Genomic DNA, 19,285 nt, shown 5'->3' on the forward strand with positions numbered 1-19,285 from the left:
GAGCGGGGCTGGCCTTCCCGCCGTGCCCTGGCCGGGGCCTCTGTGTCATCCCGTTAGTAACAGTTTAGTGCTAAGCCTATAATCACATCTGCCTGGGAAGAACTAACACAGCGTTTCTTTAAATCAGGCTCTAATTGCGGCTTTTAGTGGAGTCAGATGCGTCCCCTCCCCCGGCTGGTCTGAATCAGCTAGGTTATCCCGGCCTGCCCTGCCGGGCTCAGGGACCCCCCGGGGACTGTTCCGGCTCCCGCTGACCGGGCAGGCACTGATGTGCCCTGAGGACCTACTGTGCGCCATGCCCTACGCAGGACCGGGGACTCGGTCATCCCACCACAGCTCTGGGAGGCAGGGGTACTGGGGCCACTTTTCAGAAGGGGAAACCGAGGCACAGAGTAGTGAGGTCTCTCGCCGGTGGCCGCCCGGCGAGGAGGTGGCAGAAGGGGAGGGGAGGGGCAGCCCAGCCCAGCATGGAGTTCCCGGCCCAGCCCATTGTACAGATGGAGAAACTGAGGGCCTGGACCCAGATCTGTTTGACTCCCGGGGCTTTGTTCTCCGCCTGAGGCTAAGGAGACGTGTCCCCCTCCCCGAACCCCCCCAGTTCAGTGGAACGCCCCTCCTAAGAGGCTCTGAGGGGGTCCTAGGATTACCTGAGCCCCCAGCCCCAGCCTCTGCATCCACACGTGCCTAAGGCCATTGGGCTCCTGCCTCACTGGTGGTGACCGGACAGCGGAGGCAGAGGAGGGGAGTGCGGGGAGAGGGGTTTGGTGGAGGAGGCCAGAGGCAGCTCCCCTCCTCGGGTGGGGTGAGGGGGTGGGTGGGGGGGTTGGCGGGGGGGGGGGGGGCTGCGGTTTGTTCTGTTTGTTCTGGAGATCCCAGCCGCTTCCCCGAGGAGACAGCTAGTGGTTCCCAGGCCACAGTCCCCCAGGCGGAGCCAGACCGCGGCTGGCCAGCCCGGGAGCACTGCCCGCCAGCCCTGCCCTGGCGCTGGGTGGTCTGGGCAGGGCCAGGGGGGCTCGATCCTGGCCCAGGGGCCGGAGCCGCAACTGGAGTCAGGCTGGAGGCTGCCCTGCCAGGGACCTAGAGGGGTGGTGAAGGTGGGGGGGGGGGGCACAGGGGTGGGGGCAGGCGTGGGACAAGCACCCCCGTGGGGGTGGGGGAGACCTGGAGGGGAGACTCCAGGCCCCAGTTCCACCTGGAGGCCTCAGAGAACCCCCACCCACCCCCACCCCCAGCATTGCCACTGGTGGGTTGTTCCTACTCGACCACTGAGCTGGTTCAGGTAGGGTCCTGCTTAGAGGCTGGGGGTGAGGGCAGGACGAAGACCTAGGTCCAGCCCTGCCTCCTCGGGCCCTCAGTCTCTCCATCTGTACAATGGGTGGGCCCGGGGCTCCCTGCTGGACAGGCTGCTCCAGCCAGACAGGCTGTAGTTGGGGTTGGGCAGCCCACAGTGGCCCACATTGTTCCCAGACCTATTCTCGGGGGGCTCCTCCGTGCCCTCCAGCCTTGCAGCCTCCCCTATGCCTCAGACAAAGTCCACTTCCAGCATCCCCATGCTGGCGTCATCCTAACCAGCTGTTCTCTCCCCAGATGTGCTGCCCGCAGCCACCGATGTCGCTTCCATACCCCCAGGTGCTCAGGCCAGAGCCTCAGGGGCATCCCTGATTCTGCTGCCCATGCTCGGCCCTTCAGCCAGCCCTGCTGGCTTCCACTCCCAGGCATGCCCGGGTCCAGCTTTCTCGCCACCAGGGCCCTGAGCTGTTCCAACCCAACGCTGCCTCCATCGGGCACGGACAGGCCTCCGGCGTCTGTTCCTGGCCTGAGGGGGCCCTCTGCACTGCAGCCAGCGATCGCCCCGAAGCATGAGGCTGATCCCAGCTCTCCCTGCGCCTCACCTTCCCGGCTTCCCCCGGCAACAGGAGACGCCCGCCCCTCCCACCTCATCCCCCTTCTCTGGGCTCCAGACACATTAAGCATCGCCTGACATGTTAAGTCATTCCCCGCTCGGGGCACGGGCTTTATTCCTGCTTAGAACAAACTGCCCTCCAGCCCTCTGCAAGGCCACCATCTTCCCAACTGGTCTCAACTCAGGGTCACCTCCGCGGACAGGTCTCCCCTGACCACCGGTCACTCTTGGTTTCCTCATCTGTGAAATGGGTGCAGCATTGTGAAGAGGGTGGGAAGGCAGTTGGGAAGGGGCCATGGGGCAGGCGCTGGGTCCCTGCGAGTCCTCCTCCTCCTCAGCACCCACAGCCCCAGGCCTGGCTGGCCCTGAGCGGGCTGGACCCAGGAGCATCCTTGGCTGGGGGTGGGCACCGGGCTCTGCTGCCCACCTGACTCTGTGACTTCGCTTTGGCGTCTGACTCTCTCCGGGCTGTCTCCCGCCTCTGGCCTGCAGGCGCCCCCCAGCCTGAGCTTTGTCGGGGGCCTGTGGAAGGAGGCTGTGGCCCGGGAGAGCCTTCAGGAGCGGAGGGCTCAGGGCTGACGCAGGGCCCCCCCGCGCTGAGCCAGGCTGCCAGGGTGCGTGTGGGGACAGCGCCTGCTCCTGCCTGAGCAGCTGGGGCTGTGGCTCCGATCTTGGCCCGGGGCTCTGGGGGTGAGGGGTGCCTCTTCATGGCTCCAGCCCCTCCGGATCCTGCCCCTGGGCCCTCCTTCACCCGGACCCAGCCAGCTGGCCGCAGGGCACAGCCTCACGGCAGCCATTGCTCCCCAGCCAGGTGTCCCGGGAGGTGACAACCAGAGTGGGCAAGAGGCTGGTGACAGGGCCCTCAGCCGGAGTGTGCCCGCCCAGGCTGAGCCCCAGGCCCTGGAGCCAGCCCACCCTGGCATGGGCAGGTGGAGGCCACCGGGCGTTTCCACCAGGACGAGGGCACGGGCCCAGGATAACAGGCTCTCCGCCACGGACGCCCAGCCCAGCCCAGCCCAGCCGTCCCGAGCCTTCGCAGCCCCATTCCTGACTCCTCCTTCCTGCTCCTCACCCTGCCAGCGCCAAAGGACACACAGGCAGGATCAAGTCCGCTCCCTGGAGCCGCAGGGCTTGGCTTCGAGTCCGGCCTCCCTCCTGCTACTGGTGTGACTTGCACACAAGCTGCCGGGCTCTCCCGGCCTCTGCTTCCTCACCAGAAAATGGGGACAGTGGGGCCCTCTGCCCAGGGGCTGGGAAGGGGCGTGGGAAGTTTGTGTGGGAAGCTCATCTCTTCTCAGCTTCTCTCACCCTCAGAGCACCTTCCCACTCCGGTGCTCCCCAGATGGCACAGGGCACCCTCATAGTGTTTTAAAACACGGGGACTGCCCTAACCGGTTTGGCTCAGGGGATAGAGCGTCGGCCTGCGGACTGAAAGGTCCCAGGTTCAATTCCAGTCAAGGGCATGCACCTTGACCGCGCGGGTACATCCCCAGTGGGGTGTGTGTGCAGGAGGCAGCTGATCGATGTTTCTGACTCTCCCTCTCCCTTCCTCTCTATAAAGATCGATAAAATACATTTCAAAAATGACAATAATAAAATAAAAATAAAACGTGGGTGACTTTCACATGGGTTTGGATTTGGGGCTTTTTTGAAAAAGTGGGAGATGTGGCTGGCTCCGCCTCACATTTCTGTGGGGCCGGGGCCGTGGTCAGTGGAGCTGAGCTCTGCGTTGGCCCCCGGCCCCTTACAGAGGTGGGAGGACAGAGGAGCTAAGGCTGTGAGGCGCTAGGAAGAGTGCGTGGCCACTGGGAACCCCACAGAATTCCTCACAGTCAGTGTTCCCGTCACCTCGATGATTCTAAGTCTCGGTTCTGGGGGCGGGAGGGTGGGGGGTGGGCAGGAGGGAGAAGTTGCACTGGCCCATGATGGACCCCAGCCAGGCCTGCCTACGTGGCTGGGGGGCACGTGTGTGCATCCATCCCGGGGTGCCGAGGCTGGGACACAGGTGGCTGAGGAACCGGAGAAGGGCCTGGCGCGGGCGCTGTGATCCAGGCAGCCTCGCAAGGAGGCTGTAGGAAGCCACACAGGAACCTGGGAGCCCAAGTCCTTTTTGAGAACCGGATTCCCACCCCCCGCCGGCCGGCTCGATCTCGGTGGGAGGTCCTGGTGAGCCACCAGGACTAATTATAAACTCTCAGGCTCTCCCTGCCCCGTGGAAGGCTCTGTGGCTGATGGGCTGGGGTTGTTTTCCTTGGAGAGATTAGCATCCCAGAGGCAAAGTGGGGGGACATGGGCTGGGGGTCAGGCAGACCTGGGTTCAGCTTGCCACAACCCTCTCATCGGGAGAATGGGAATAGTGCTTGCCTCCCAGGACGGTGGTGTGTGTGGGGTGTGTGTGTGTGTGTGTGTGTGTGTGTGTGTGTGTAAGTGCATCCTTATGGTGGCCACGTACAGTCGTGTCTCCAGTGTTCAGTAGGTGGGTGTGTAGGTGGTGTGCCCCTCCCTCCCGCCCTCACACTCAGCAGCTCCCAATGATCTATCCGTTCCCGTGATGTCCTAACTTCCTTCTTGACCAACAGGAACAGGGACCCTCCTGTGTTTTGGGGGCCTGTTCAGCCTCCCCAGCTTCTCCTGCCTGGTCTATTTAACAGCCTCTTTGCTGGCCTCCCAGCCTCTAGTTCCTCTCCTTGAAGCTGTCCTCGAAACCGGCTGCCAAGATGATCTTTCAAGAAGGACACTCATGTCCCAGTTCCAGAACCTTCCGTGGCTCGCCAGGGTCTTCACCATCCACTCCCAGCTTCTTGGAATGGCACTCAAGGTCCTCCTACCTTGTGGCAAACCTGATGGCAGCCACCTGTCAGCTCCGCTGGCCACGGCCCTGCAGAAACGTGGGCCAGTGGCAGCCACACCTTTCATTTTCCAAAGAAGCCCGAAATCCAGTCCTATGTGCAAGCTCCCTGTGTTTTAAAATACGGGGCGGAAGCTCTGTGCCGTCTGGGGAGCGTGTGAGTGGGGAGGGGAGCGACGCTGAGACCAGACGGCTTGCTGACCGCCCCCTCCCCACGCTCCTTTCTTACTGTAGAGCAGACGCTCTGAACTGGCTGGGGTGGAAACGGGGGGGGAAGGATAAGAAATCTAGTGAGTAGATGCTGCTAGACATCCCTGGCCTCTGCTCCTCACAACAGTCCTCACACCAGAGAAGTTTCCGCCCCAAGTATCAGTGGTGTCAGGTTCTCGAGAACCTGCTATAGAGCTGCTGGTGGCAACAACTCAACCAGCCCCCATCGCACCCCAGTGGGACCATAGGATTCGTTCTCCCCAGCGGACCAGGTGTGCCACTTCCAGGAAGAAGTAGGTGGAAAAGACGTCTCCTCCATTGCGTCCCCTCCACCAGTGGGTTGGCCAGACAGGACTTAGTGGATGGACATTCTGGTTTCATGGGACATCTGGAACTTAGAGGAGGGAAGAGCCGCAAGGTGGAAAGAGCCTGGGTCCCAGTCACCTGACCAAAGGCACCACCAGGTGTTTTAAAACAGGAATGAACTCTTATTAAGTTCTGGATTTATCTTTAATAGAAGACAGGGTTATCTGGATGAATAGAAAATAATTTGTCAGATCATCTTTATTTTTTTAAATTGATTTTCAAAGAGAGGAGGGAGAGGGAGCTAGAGAGAAACATCAATGTGAGAGTGAACATCCAGAGGCTTGCCTCCAGTTCATGGAAAAAAGAAAATGGTGGAGCAGAGACTTGAAGCCTCATCTCTCTGAATCATGGTCTTTTTAACCCATCAGGGTACCCCTGTTTTCCTCGAAGTATTTGAAGTTCCAGCACACGTCTAGGGAGCTTCCTCTCAGCCATTCCAGGGGCAGGTAGGCAGGCTCAGGATGGTGGTAATTTTTCCGGAAGCAGATTTTAGCCAATGTGGGGTGTACTTGGAGAATAAATACCCCAGTTCCCTCGCCCCAAGGGTGGGATACTCTGAAGTGCATTTCCCACCCAGGCTCCTGGAGGCCCATGTGGATTGACTCCTAGTTGCTCATAATGTCAACTATGAAGATGGTATTAAGATAACACCTTTAAACTCCACACTGTACACTTAGTTCAAGATGACCTATCTCTTTGTCCTGGCAAGAAGGTAGACAAGTAGTTTAATTTAAAAAAAAAAGTTTTTATTGACTTCAGAAAGAGGAAGGAAGAGGGAGAGGGAGAAATATCAATAATGAGAGGGAATCATTGATTGGCTGCCTCCTGCACGCTCCCTCCTGGGGATCGAGCCCACAACACAGGCATGTGCCCTGACCTGGAATCTAACCATGACATCCCGGTTCATGGGTCAACACTGAGCTGCCCCGGCCGGGCATGTAAGTTTAATTTTTTATCTCAGCTTCAGCGTGGCTGTATTTCTCTTTCTGCTAGGTCTGCTAGGAAGCTCATAGGGAAATTTGCTCAGTTGCATTTTTATTGTACTTCTGAAGGATCCCCTACTCCTGGCATATGGCGTCTCAGCTTTCTGAGTTCGTGTGTAAGTGGATGTGTGATGAGCCATTCATACCGGCCGCCTCAGAACCTGGTTGGTAGGAAGTTAGCACATGATAAACAGAGAGTGCCATTAATTGTAGGCGCTTTAAAGTCAAATTTAAATCCCAGCTCCACAACTTGGAGGATCTTGGGCGATCCTCTCACCTCCTGCACCTTGGTGTCCTCATCACCAAATGCAGATGGTGGGGCCTGCTTCCTAGAGAGGATTGTAAAGCATCAAGCACACAGCTGGGCAGACGGCAAATGATCAACATTAATTGCTAATATTGTTATAAGGATGTTCGTTCCAATGATGAGGGGAACAGACTCAGGGGACTCTGTAAACCCCCAATGGCAGGTTTGGCAATCAGGAACAGAGAGACTACAGTCACCAAGCCAGGCTGAAGCTCTGAGAGGGCAGGTAGCACGGCAGTGTTGTTCACCGTTTGGTACAGGGTCTAGCACAGACTCAACATTCCTGAATGAATGAATGAATGAATGGGCAGCTACCATGGGCCAAGGCAGGCTCGTAGCTGTTTGTGGGTGCCACGCATTCTTCTTTAATCCTCACGGCAACCTAGGTGTGGGCTGTCCTCCACTGTACAGGCGAGAAGATGGAGATGCAGAGACACCAAGCACTTTGTCCGAAGTCACCTATGGGTGTTAAAGAACCCTTCCCCCTCCCTCCACCCCCACCTCCACCTCTGGCCTCAGATCCTCCCTGACCACAAAGACTCGGCTCTGTCCTCAAAAATATTTGGAAACTTTTATTTAAATGTTTTGTGTTCCCTTTTAACCAACACCAAAAAGAGAAAGAGTTTCTTGCCGTTCCAAACAGGAGAGTCACTTCAGAGAGGAGCTGGCGCGCGTGTGTGTGTGTGTGTGTGTGTGTGTGTGTGTGTGTAGTGGGAAGTGTCTGCCTGCCAGCCTGCTCTTCCCAGCCCAGGCCACCGGGGGCGGGACAGCTAGGCCCAGGAGCTGGCTTCCTGGAGCCCGGGAGCCCTGGGAGGCCTGGGATGAGTGAGTGAGCAAACCCCCACCCTGAAGAGGATTGGTCTCCCCTTCAGGCGGGGACATGAGCATGGAGGGCCCTGGTAGGTTCCAGACGGAAGGAGAGGGGGTGGGAGGGTCAGATCTGGAATGCTCCAAGGAAGCTCCAGAGACTCCGGATCTGGAGAAGTATGTTTGCTAGAAAAATAAGACGCTTTGAGAATGTCTGCAGTCTGTTTTCTGCCTGCCCTTGAGAAACCTACCCTGTTGGCCAAAGGGGCCTTGGGTGGGGTGGGGGTGGGGGTGGGGGCTGGGTCCTGGGCTGGGCCCAGTGAGGGACTGGAAGGGAGCAGGGCGGGCAGCGGACTTTGGTTCCTGGGTCCCCTTCCTTGCAGCTGCAGAGGCTGTGGGTGCCCCACCTCCCTGCCCCTTGAGGTGTGGGCCGCAGGCGGTGTGCACGCTGGGAGAGGGAGGCTGGCCGTCTGTCACGGGCTAGTGGGTGCCCTGGGCTTGGGCCCTCAGAACAGGACGCCCAGGGGGAGCAGGGCCAGCAGGAGCACCAGGGGGCCTGGGGCGGGGCTGCCGGAGGAGCTGGCCGAGGCACAGTGGTCGCGGTTGGCGCCGATGCAGGCCGCGTACGCCATCACATGGGGGATGTAGTTCTGCTCGTGGACGCCGTGCAGCAGGTGTGCCATGGGGCCCTTGGCGAACACCGCCACGTCCTCCCCGCCGTGGGTCTCGTGGCGCAGGGGCACGGCGGACTGCGCCTGGTAGTTGTTGTGAGCTGCGGGCCGGAGGAAACACTAGCAGAGCCCACCAGGGGCCTGGTGCCATGCAGCTGCTTCCCACTGCCCCTCCCGGGCTGGCCGGAGCGACCCATTTTACAGAAGGGAAAACTGAGGCTGTTGAGCGTGCGTGGAAGGCGTTCCACACAGGCCACAGGATTCTGGCCAGAGTCTGTTCTGAACCCTCAGAAGAGAACATCAGCTCTTTGGATTAGAAGGAAAGAGTCAACCTGGGAGAGGCTCTTAGCATGGGCTGTACATTAGACCCTCCTCCCCTCCCCCCAGGGGTCTCTGGGGACATCAAAACAACTGTACATTCTACGCCCTGACAAGTTTGGCTCAGTGGATAGAGCATCGGCCTGCGGACTGAAGTGTCCCGGGTTCGATTCCGGTCGGGGGCATGTACCTTGGTTTCGGGCATGTCCCCAGTGGGGGGTGTGCAAGAGGCAGCTGATGGATGTTTCTCTCTCATCGATGTTTCTAACTCTCTATCCCCCCTCCCTTTCTCTCTGTAAAAAAAAAAAAATCAATAAAATATTTTTAAAAATGCACTTTCAGCAGTAGGGAATTGGAATGGCTCACGCATTGGAATATTACGCAGTCAGTAAAAACGACACGGAACAGCAAACCCGTGTGTGTGCCAGGTGCCATGCTAAGCTCATCAGACCCCTTTAGCTTTCCAGGCGACCGTGGGAGGTCGAACCCGTTTAGGGAGGACACTGAAGCTGAGAGCTGAGCTTATGGGCCCAAGGCCCCAGAGCTCATGAATGGTTCGAGGGAATTCACACCGAGACCGTTCTGACTCAGCGCTGGCTGTTCTGAGACCCCGGACCTTGACCACAAGCCTACACTCTGTTCCCAGGCCCTTCCCCGAGGGGCGTGCTGCCCCCTCCCAGCCCTGCGTCGTGGCATCTCACCGTAGTCCACCATGGAGACGTTCTCTCGCTCACCGCCCACCACCTTGTAGCCGGGCCCGTTGCCGTACAGGATAGCGGTAAAGGGCTTCTTGTCAGTGTCGCTCAACATGGGGGCCAGACCTGCACAGGAAGACAGAGGTCCAGGGGTCCTGTGGGAACTCTGGGGGTACAGTCCCTTCGAAGGGCCCGACCGCTTCCCTGAAGCCACCTTCCAAACCTGATTTACTTCCCACCACCATCCTTCAGTTTTCGCTGCGCCCACATCCCTCCCACCCATCAATCCATCCTTTCTCTCTCACTCTACCCATCCGTCCATCATCTAGCCCAGTGGTCGGCAAACTCTTTAGTCCGCAGAGCCAAATATCAACAGGACGACGATTGAAATTTCTTTGGAGAGCCACATGTTTAAAACTTAAAGTTCTTCTAATGCCACTTCTTCAAAACAGACTCGCCCAGGCCGTGGCGTTTTGTGGAAGAGCCACACTCAAGGGGCCAAAGAGCCACGTGTGGCTCGCGAGCCGTAGTTTGCCGACCACGGGGCTAGGCAGCTGGCCACCCACGCATGCATTCCCCTCGCTCAGTCCTTCCACTCTGCACGCCCCCAACCACCAGTCAGTCCTCATGGGTGCCACCTGTGCCAGGCCCTGGGCTTGCAGGCCCTCCAGCGCCCTCCTGCTCCCAGGTGCCTACCCACGGGAGGCCTACCTACCGAAGATCGAGTTGCCGCGGGGGGTGTACCCGCCGAAGGTGAACACGTGGGAGTGGTCGGCGGTGACAACGGTCAGCGTGTCCTCCAGGGAGGTCATGGTGCCGGCCAGCCCGATCGCCTGGTCCATCTCTACCGCCTCATGCAGCGCCTGCTTGGCTTTGCCCTCGTGGTGCCCGTGGTCGATCCTGCCTCCTTCGGACACCAAGGCAGAGGCCTCGGTGAGGAGCAGGGGGAGAAGGCGGGCAGCCCAGGGCCCCACAACACGACCGTGGCGAGGGTCATCTTCCTCCGGTGGGGAGCTGCCACGTGCCAGGCACACGAGGCTTCCACGTGGCCATTCAGCCTGGCCAGCGGCTCAGCCGGGTGCGTTGCTGGGCCAAAGGCTTACACGTGGAGACCAGAAGCCTGTGCTCCTCCCACCACGCTGCTCCCAGCACCCCTCCTTCAGCTGCTCAGAGTCCCTGAGACATCGGAGAGGCGGGGAGGGAACCAACGTGCCCGAGCGCCCCCTAGGTGCCAGGCATGACGAGCCGGTGTCCCGTTTCCCCCTCACATCAATCCTGGGCAGAGGTGAGCACAATCAGCCCCATTTACAGATGGAGCCACTGAGGCCTGGCGTGGGGAAGTCACGTGCCTCGCTCTAGATCGCCTGCTTTTCCTCCTGCACTTCGAACAGACCCGCTGAGCGAGAAGCTCAGCCAGCCCCGATGCATCCCACGCTGCCGCCACAGTGAGCACAAGAGGCCTGGCACGGAGCCGGCTTCAAGGTCACAGTCACGGGCCGCGCGACCTGCAGGAGCGCCTCCTTGTCTCCCACCAGGAGAGGCTGCCTGGGTGGACACTCCCAAGGCGGAGGGTCCTGGGCCCAGGGGCCTGGCCACCCGCCCTGCCTGAGCCCCACCGCTCGGCCTGGCAGGCTGGGAGGGCGGGCCTCTCCTTTGTTGTGGCTCCGGAGCAGCTGGCCTGGCGGGCCCCGTGCTGGCCCCGCTCACAAAGCCCTCTGCTCCCGGGGGAGCCCCAGCTCTCCGCCTCCCGCCGGCTCTTGGCTGGCTCCTCGGCGTCAGAGGCCTGGTCCGGGCCAGGCCGAGACCGAGACCGAGACCGCCATGCTTGAATGGGAACCCCAGGGTTTGGCAAGAAAGTGGTCAAGCCGGGCTGGCGGCCCCTGGCCTCTGGAGGGCGGAGGGGTCTGAGTGTGTCTGTCTGTGTGGAAATGTGTGTGCGTGTGTTTGTGTGTGTGCACATGAAGACAGTGGCTGTTAGGACTTTGGGAGATTCCAGGACCTTTACCGTGTCCTCAAACTTCCAAGTACTTTATGTCTCTGAGCATAATGGATGCTAATAACCCTCCTGTGAGAGGGGACTGTGTGGACCTCGTTAAAGAGAAACGTCTGGTGGAGGCCTGACCCCAGCGCCTCGCCACGGCCCCGGAAACTGTGAATGCCGCATACAGCACTGCGCACTCCCAAGGGTCTGGCCCTCCCAATCTGGGGGACCTGGGTCATCACAGGGCCTGCCCCGGCCTTTTCTTCTCAGGGACCGGACTCAGGAACCTGACCTTGGCCCCACACATGACCAATAACAACGGAAGTCCGGCTGTGAGGGCTCTTGTCCAGCTGTGAGGCTCCCGTGGACCAGCAGGCCTCTGCAGAAGAGGCCCCTGGCCCGTGTCCTTGGGCCCCTCAGGCAGCTGCTCTGAGTGCAGATGTCTCCTGGGCCTGCGGGTTTGTCCTCTGGGAGGGGGGAAGCTTAGGGGGCTGCACACCCCTCCAGAGCCAGGCGTCCGGGAGGACCTCCCAGAAGGAAGAAACCCGCCTCCTCTTCCAGGAAGCCTTCCTGGACTAGGAAGCCCGCGCACATGTATGGGTGACGACCACTGCCCTTTCCTCCCCCAGCCCACACCCCGTCCTCCCCAAAGCACTCCCCCCATCCTCCCACACTGGACAGGTCCCCTGGAGAGCGGGCCTCCCCGTGCCCTGGCCTCAGGGCTGTGCACCCACCAGCTCTTGGGCAGGTGGCCCGAGCCCTACCTTCCACCAGCAGGAAGAAGCCCCTGGGGTTCTTGCTCAGGATCTTGATGGCGACCTCCACCATCTCGGAGAGGGATGGGTCCGTCACGTTGTTCCTGTTCAGCTCGTACTGCATGTCCCCCGGCTCGAAGAGGCCTGCGGAGGGGGCGACGGGGAGGCATCACGGCCTGCCAGGAGGACCCCCGAGGACCCGGCCGTGTCTGTGGGAGCACGGAGGGAAGGCAGCTCATCTGGATGGCTCACAGCACCCCAAGTGTGGTGTGGGCGCACCATGGAGAGAGGTCACCGTGTCCGTTTAAAGAGGAAACTGAGGCTCAGCGGGTCGGTAACGGCTGTTTTCAGCTGCTGAGTCGAGATCTGGGAGTCAAATCCCTCCAGCCGCCTCCCAGCCTGAAGGCCCCCGGACACAGCACCATGTCCCTCAGGCAGGACTGTGCCCTGGTCTGGACCGGGCAGCGTGGCTGTGTGTTTACAGGCCAGCCGCAGGCCAGGGTTGAAGTGCACAGTGCCCTGCGCAGGCAAAGAACAGGAGGTTTGGGGTCACTGTCCCTTCTGCTCACTGAGCTCACTTGTCCCGTCTTGGAAGCAAGGAACGACCCATTTCTTGTCCACGTCACGAGATGGCATGTGCACCGGCTGGCGTTTTAGGTTCTGGGCCTCCTTCCAGAAAAATCGCCCTTCCTCCCGTGAGTGTGTGCACAGCCAGACAAGAGTTCCGGTCCGCAGAATGCTCACTCTGTATCAGGTGCCACTCCGAGAGGTGCCAGCCCCCGAGAGGGCACCCAGTGAGCCCGGGCAGCCCCCTTCCGCAGTGACTAGGGCTGGCCGTGCAGCCAATGGAATTCTGCAGGAACGATGATGTGTGACTCTCAGGTCTGGGCCTAAGACACGGCGGCTTCTGCTCCGCATGCTCTTGGGTTTCCGGGAGAAGCCGCCGCCATGTTGGGAGGACCCTCAAGCAGCTCCATGGAGAGGTCCATGGGGCAAGGAACGGAAGCCTCCTGCCAGCCCATGAGCCACACGAGCGAGCCATCTTGGAAGCCCAGACCCAGTCTAGATGACGGCAACCTCCTGAGAGACCCAGCCAAGCTGCTCCCAATCCCTGACCCCAAAACAGCACAAGCAACAACAATCTGCTCTTACTTTAAACTTAAGTTTTGGGATAGTTGAACACACAGCAACCTATAACCTATACAATACACTAGCTCATTTAATCCTGAGGCAGGCCCTATCATTATCCCCGTTTTATAGAATCATTCCTCCTTTTACAGAGGAAACTGAGGCACAGAGAAGAGAAATCACCTGCTCGAGGTTGCACAGCTCATACATATGTGGTGGGAGCTGGATTTGAACCCGGCACTCTGGCTCTAAGAGCCATGAGTGGCACTGTCCTGCTCCGTGTGGGGCAGAGTCTGTGCCACGGGACCCAGGCAGGCGGAGGGCTGTATGTGTCTGGGGCATCTTCCAAGCGCCCAGCTCTGAGCCCATAATCGCCAACGACACACCCGGGACCCGAGGGCTGAGCTCCTTGGGAAAGGTTTGCAGGAGGCTTTGCCACCACTTGCTGGGCATGCTAGCCGGGTGGGAAAGAGGACTCAGGTGTGTCTGCATGGGGTGCTCACGTCCCCTGCCACCTAACCCAGGGCCCTACCATGGCTCCCTTCCCCCTGCGGAGGGCGCACACGCGCGCACACACACACACACACACACACACACACACACACACACGGTCAAGACCAGAGAGACAGCCAGGCTGGCTTCCGCCCTGGCCACACAGCAGGGCTGGCTCCAGGCCCCCGCTGAAGGCCTGGGACGTATTTGCCTCGGCTCCGACTTACCTGGCCGCACGCTAGTCAGCGGGTGGCGTGCAGAGGTGGCTTCCGTCTCTGACCTTCAGTGTCCCCTGTGCTCAATGTACTAGTCTCCCTGCACAGCCAGCAGATATGGGGCCAAAATTCTATGAACCAGAACCCCTTCCTCACCCCTCCCAGGCCCCGGAGCCGGAGGGCAAAGATCCCTAAGGGGGGGGGGGGGGCTGGCAGGCTGAGACCTCACCCCCAGGGGCTGGGTCACACAGCTCTGGCCCCAGGGCACCCAGCCAGGCACCCACCACTCCAACCCCCGGCCCCCTTACCTAAGAGGTAGTCCACGGTGTTGGGGTTGAGGGCCAGGAGTTCGGTGCGGTTCCAGACGTAGTGAGAGTGCTAGGAGGAAGGGCCTGTCAGTCGTGTGGGGGCTGGGGGAGTGACCCCAGCTGGTCCCTGAGTCTGGGACGTGTGTGTGTGTGTGTGTGTGTGTGTGTGTGTGTTTCCTTCCATCCTTTCACAATCCTTCCCTGAGGACTGACCATCCCCACCCTCAAGAAATGACAAATAAACAGGTAAGTCTAATGTAGGGGAAGGATCCTGAGAGACCAGGAAAGGCTGAGCCCAACGGTGAGATCAGGGAGGGCTTCCTGGTGGAGGCGATGTCCTAAGGAGGCCCTGGAGGACAAGTGGAAATTGTTCAGCCTGGCGCCAGGGAGTTGAGTTCTAAATAGAGGGACAAGGGGCACGGAGGAGGCAGGCATAGGTCCCAAGGAGTCTTGAGTGCCCACTGAGAGGCATGAGCTGTGTTCGTTGAGCCATGGAGAGCTGGGGGGGAAGCGAAGCCCTCGCTCTGCCCGGGGGAACCCCTGTGTCCTGGGTGCAGGGCACAGAGGCCACAGAAAGAGGCTGGCTGTCTTGCCTGGAGGTGGCAGTCTCCAGGGCCCAGACTGGAGGTCCTGGCAATGCCAGGAACCCGCTCTGAGTCCTGGGGAGTGTCCTTTCTCTGGGCAGTGACACTGGGACCAGTGGTTTTCAAACCTCAGGGGTTATTGTGGGAAGGAGGCTGTTATGGCTAAGACAATGGGGCTCTGTTCCCCAGCTCCCATCCTGTCCTCTGCTTCCCAGAGGTGTGTTATCCTATTGAACCCCACATCGGCCCTATGAGGTCGGGGTGATTATGTCCATTTTACGGATGAGGAAACTGAGGCACACAGATGCCACGGCTTTTAGGTGGTAAAGAGGCATGGTTCGCAATGCATGTATGGCCTCCGGGGAGCCCCGGTGATCCCTGCCCAGGCCAGTGCTGGGGGCTCTCTCCTTCCCTTGGGGGTCTAGACTGAGCTCCGTGGAGCTCCCTGTGCAGGCAGAATTAAGCTCCGATCCTGCGTCGCAGGTAGAGACATCGAGGCTGTCTTGCAGGCCTGGGCCAGGAGCGGCTCTGGCCCGGCCCGAGCTGACTCAGAAGGAATGGGAAAGGTTCAAAGCAGCTCACCAGCCCCGCGGGGGCCATTCCCCAGCCCTTGCCCCCAGCTCACTCCTGGCCCGGCCCCAGCCCACAGGGCCTCCCCTGGGGCCGGTCCTGGAACCCTCAGAAACCCAACCCCAGCGTGACATCAAAGTGGCTGCCAGGCTGCTCCCCACTGTCTTCAGCGCTGACCACAGTCATGCAGACCCCAGCTGCCCTGGGCCCGGCGGCCGGCAGCCCCGGGAGCCAGCGCCCCAGGCCTTCCCACGTCCCTGCCTCCCTTCCCCAGCACGTGCCCTCGCCCCGGCCAGAGCCAGCTCCCTGTGGAGGGCTGCTGCCTCCCGCCCTGCTGCCTCTGCCTGCGAGACCTCCCAAAGCTGCCTCCGCACAGCCAGGCTTCCTCGGCCCCTCCCCGTGGCCTGTGCCCCCTGGGCTCCAGCAGGTCCTGGGCATCCACCACGCGAGCAGACGGTGCTCCCCGTTTCCTTGACCATCCGATCCATCACTGGACCTCATGCCAGCCAGGGGCCCTGCACACAGTAGGGGCCTTGCACACAGTAGGGGCTCAGGGGACTGAATGTCCGTGCAGGCTATTCCCTGGCCCACCCCCCTTCGTGCGGCCTAGCTCTCCCATCGCCCTCCCCTGAAGGAAGGAATTGATTGATTGCCTACTACGCGCCATTCCTGTATCTGATAGGCCATGTGAGCCCGCTGAGGTAAGAAGTATGACCACCCAGCCCCGGCCCCACTGCAGGCCACCCGGCATCGGCCCCTGAACGGCTGGCTACCTTGTGTCTGGGCTTGAAGCTCTTCCAGATGTCGATGAGGTTCAGGCCGTCCAGCCTTGTGCCCCTGGCCTTCTCGTCCTGCTCGTACTCCACGTCAGTTCTGTTCTTGGGGTACATGTACTTCCGGCCACCCCCCATGATCACCTGGAGGGGGCAGAGCCGTCAGCACCCTGGGGTTCCCAGCTGTCAGGCAGCCCCGGGGGCCGTGGCGTGGGTGTCTCTCCCCCTGGAGAGTCAGTCCGCGCTGCTCCCGGGGCCTCCCCTCTCCCGGTGGGGGCGGACAGAGTCTGCGGGCTGGTGAAATGTGGGCCCTCACCTGCTCTCCAGACCCCGATAGATGCCCCAGAGCACCCCAGACACATCCCCCTCGACTTCTCCCCAGGCCGCAAGGAGCCGTGTACTGCACCCACTTTCCCCATGAGGACGTGGCTGCAGAAATTGGCTTTCTTTTCCCCAAGGTCGCACAGCCAGGAGGGGCAGAGCCAGGATTCGAACCCAAGCCTCCTCCTACCATGGCACCAGGGCCCCCCGCTGTGCCCGCAGAGCCCACGGTGGAGGCTCCGGAAGCTTCCTCTCCCCACAGCCGGGCGAGGTGCCCGCAGGCCGAGGCCTCGCCGGGCGGTCCGGGGCAGCCCAGCGGAGCCCGGCGCAGGCGGCCAGGGCTGCCGTCGGCGGAGCCACCGCCAGGCTAATTTTACCCGCGCGGGCGGGGGGCGCGGGGCTGTTTGTTTTCCTTGGGAGCCCATGTTTGAAGTCCTGACTATTTTTAAAACGGGGCCAAGAGCATAACAGCTGCCGCCCACAGCCACCACCGCACCGGTGTCCCGTCACCGCAGGCGTCAGCCCAGGCCGCCGCCCCTGGCTGACACCTCGGGGCGCAGCGCCGGCGTTTCCAGGCCCCCACCTTCCACCTTCCGCTCCCGGCCGCCTGGGGAGGTCCGGAGGGGATCACGGGAACTGGTGGGGACAGTCTGAATCCCGACTGTCCCTTCCTGACCAAGGGCCTGTCCCTCTCCCCTCAGAGCCGCCGTGTCCTTGCCTATAAAATGGAAATAGCACCCCCCGCCCCCCGGACTGGCCAGGAGCACTGCAGGCACCCAGGGGGGCCTCCGCGGAGGGGGGGGGGTTCCCATAGGGGCACATCCTCTGGGGTGAGCAGGCTGTGCGAGGAGGAGGAGGAGGAGGAGGAGGAGGAGGAGAAGGGGGAGGAGGAGGGGGGAAGAGGGGGAGGAGGAGGAGGGGGAGGAGGAGGAGGAGGAGGGGGAGGAGGAGGGGGGAGGAGGGGGAGGAGGAGGAGGAGGAGGGGGAGGAGGAGGGGGGAGGAGGGGGAGGAGGGGGAGGAGGAGGAGGAGGAGGGGGGAGGAGGAAGAGGGGGGGGAGGAGGAGGGGGAGGGGGAGGAAGGGCCCAGGTCACTGACCCCTGGGGGCTCCCCGCCCCCCCATCCCCACAGAACCTGACCCCTTGGCGCCTCCGGCATGGAAGCGAAGCCCCCAATCTTCGTGCCGGAGCCTCCCGGGTTCCAGCCGGCAGAGACTTCACACGGGCTCATTAAATCCCAAATAACAGACTTGCTGTTTGGCTTTGGGGTTTGGGTTTGCGTCTTTCTTTTCCTTGTTGTTTTTTTAGCCAAAGATATTTATTTTCAGGGCGGACACCGGGATTTTTGTTTCATGGGCGGCCTGGGGGCCGGGGGCTTTGGGTGGCGGAGACGCGGGCCGATGGGGGAGAAAGGGATGAGGAGAGAGGAGGCCCGGGAGGAGGGGCGGTCCTCGCCCGGCCCTCCCGCCTCCCGCTCGCCCACGCTCATCCCCCATGGCTCCTGAGGACACCCCCCTCACCCCACCCCGCACCCCCACGGGAGAAACCTTCCCTGAAACTCCTGTCCCCTCTCAGGCGGCTCCTGCCAAATCTCTCTGAAGAGCAGCCCCATAATTATACCCTGCGCTTGTACAACAAATGTTCTCACATCATGACCTCATCTCGGCCTCCGGTGGCCCGAGGACGGGGCACGCAGGCTCTCCGTTCCCGTACAGGTGGGGAAACTGAGTCGGGGAGGAGCAGTGACTGGTCCCAGGACACGGGTCAGGATGGCGGCCGGGCCTCGGATATAGGATCACTACACGGATCAGCCACCAATAGGAGAAGAGGAGGCTTGGGCTGGTACAGAGGCCGGGGGGCACTTTGGGGGCCTGGGAGCCAGTGTGTTTGTCTGGTAAGGTTAGAAACAGGTAAAGGGTAGGCAGGACCTGGAGCTCCCTCTGAGCCTCACGGAACCCCTTCCAGTTTCGGGGGGCCATCGTCCCCCCAACCTGATCCCCACTGAGAAAGGAACGAGCCGGAGGTTCTCATTTAGGGAGAGACAGTGGGGACCCCTCTGGACGTGTGTGGGTGGCGAGCGTTCATGCACCTGCTCGGGGTTTTAACGCTTGCGTTTCGGGCACGGACAAGTGGCTCACTCATCATCAATGCCACCGCTTTCTGAGCAGCCTCTTCAGGGACCACTGCATTTGGCTCTTGCAACGGGCTTACTGAGCGACAGGTACATTTATTTCCCCAAGGGGGTGTGGAAGGGAAGGCTCCGGGAGGTGAGGTGACTGACCCAAGGTCACACAGCCGGCAAACAGGGCGAGGATTTGACCCCAAGAAGTTTAACAGTGAGAGTTGGTGCTGCCCCGTCCACACCCCCTTGCCCCTGGGTGTGCTGGAGGAGCCCGTGGGGCACATGCCTGCTGGTGCACGTGGGCATGTGCGGGGCAGACTCTCCTCCGATGGCCACCCCCCCTCCCCGTGTTGTGGGGGTGCCGTGCCAGGCTCCCACTGACGAGATAATCCCTGGGCGCCTGGTTCTTAGTGTGGTGGCGGCCACATCGGGGTTTATCCCTCAGCCCCACCGGGGAGAGATCCTACCCAGCCTCCCTGCCCCGACCACAAACCCTCTCACTAGTGGGCGGGGAGCCCTCCCAGGTGTTTGGGGAGCCAGGCCAAGCTGCTTCTCCCGGGCCAGCCTGTACCTGAGGCCTCAGCCTCCCTCCCCCCATCTGAGATCCTGCCTCCCAGCCCGGATCAGGATGGCGGCCGGGCCTCGGATATTGGCTGCACCCCCAGAACTCGCCTCGATGTCCCTGACGTTGTGCATGAGCTGGTAGGCAATGTCCTTGCAGCCCTGGCTCAGGGCCTCTGCGGGCATCTCGTTGTCCGAGTACCAGTCCCGGTCGGCAGAGTGGGCGTAGGAGGCACTGGGGGTGGCGTGGTTCACTCGCGTGGTGGTCACGATGCCCACGGACTTCCCTGGGGGGTGGGAGAGGAAAAGGGGTTGGCTTCACCTGGAGACGGTGGTGTCCAGGCTGTCTCTCCCTCCTCCTGGCTAAAG

General features: G+C 61.3%; 1 protein-coding gene across 1 annotated transcript in view; it reads right to left on the reverse strand.

Moving 5' to 3' along the window:
- Positions 1 to 7,174: 7,174 nt before the first annotated feature.
- The window catches only part of ALPL (alkaline phosphatase, biomineralization associated), a 52,863-nt gene continuing 40,752 nt past the window's right edge, over positions 7,175 to 19,285 (reverse strand). The window contains exons 6-12 of the mRNA XM_036446679.2: positions 19,028 to 19,203; positions 15,915 to 16,058; positions 13,988 to 14,057; positions 11,854 to 11,988; positions 9,824 to 10,015; positions 9,115 to 9,234; positions 7,175 to 8,196 (exon numbers count right to left, since the gene is read on the reverse strand). Of these exons, the coding sequence (XP_036302572.1) occupies positions 7,931 to 8,196; positions 9,115 to 9,234; positions 9,824 to 10,015; positions 11,854 to 11,988; positions 13,988 to 14,057; positions 15,915 to 16,058; positions 19,028 to 19,203 (1,103 nt within the window). The 3' untranslated portion in view covers positions 7,175 to 7,930. The remainder of the gene's footprint in view (positions 8,197 to 9,114; positions 9,235 to 9,823; positions 10,016 to 11,853; positions 11,989 to 13,987; positions 14,058 to 15,914; positions 16,059 to 19,027; positions 19,204 to 19,285) is intronic.

This window comes from Pipistrellus kuhlii, unplaced genomic scaffold (assembly GCF_014108245.1).
Source record: "Pipistrellus kuhlii isolate mPipKuh1 unplaced genomic scaffold, mPipKuh1.p scaffold_m20_p_2, whole genome shotgun sequence".
Lineage (NCBI taxonomy): Eukaryota > Metazoa > Chordata > Mammalia > Chiroptera > Vespertilionidae > Pipistrellus > Pipistrellus kuhlii.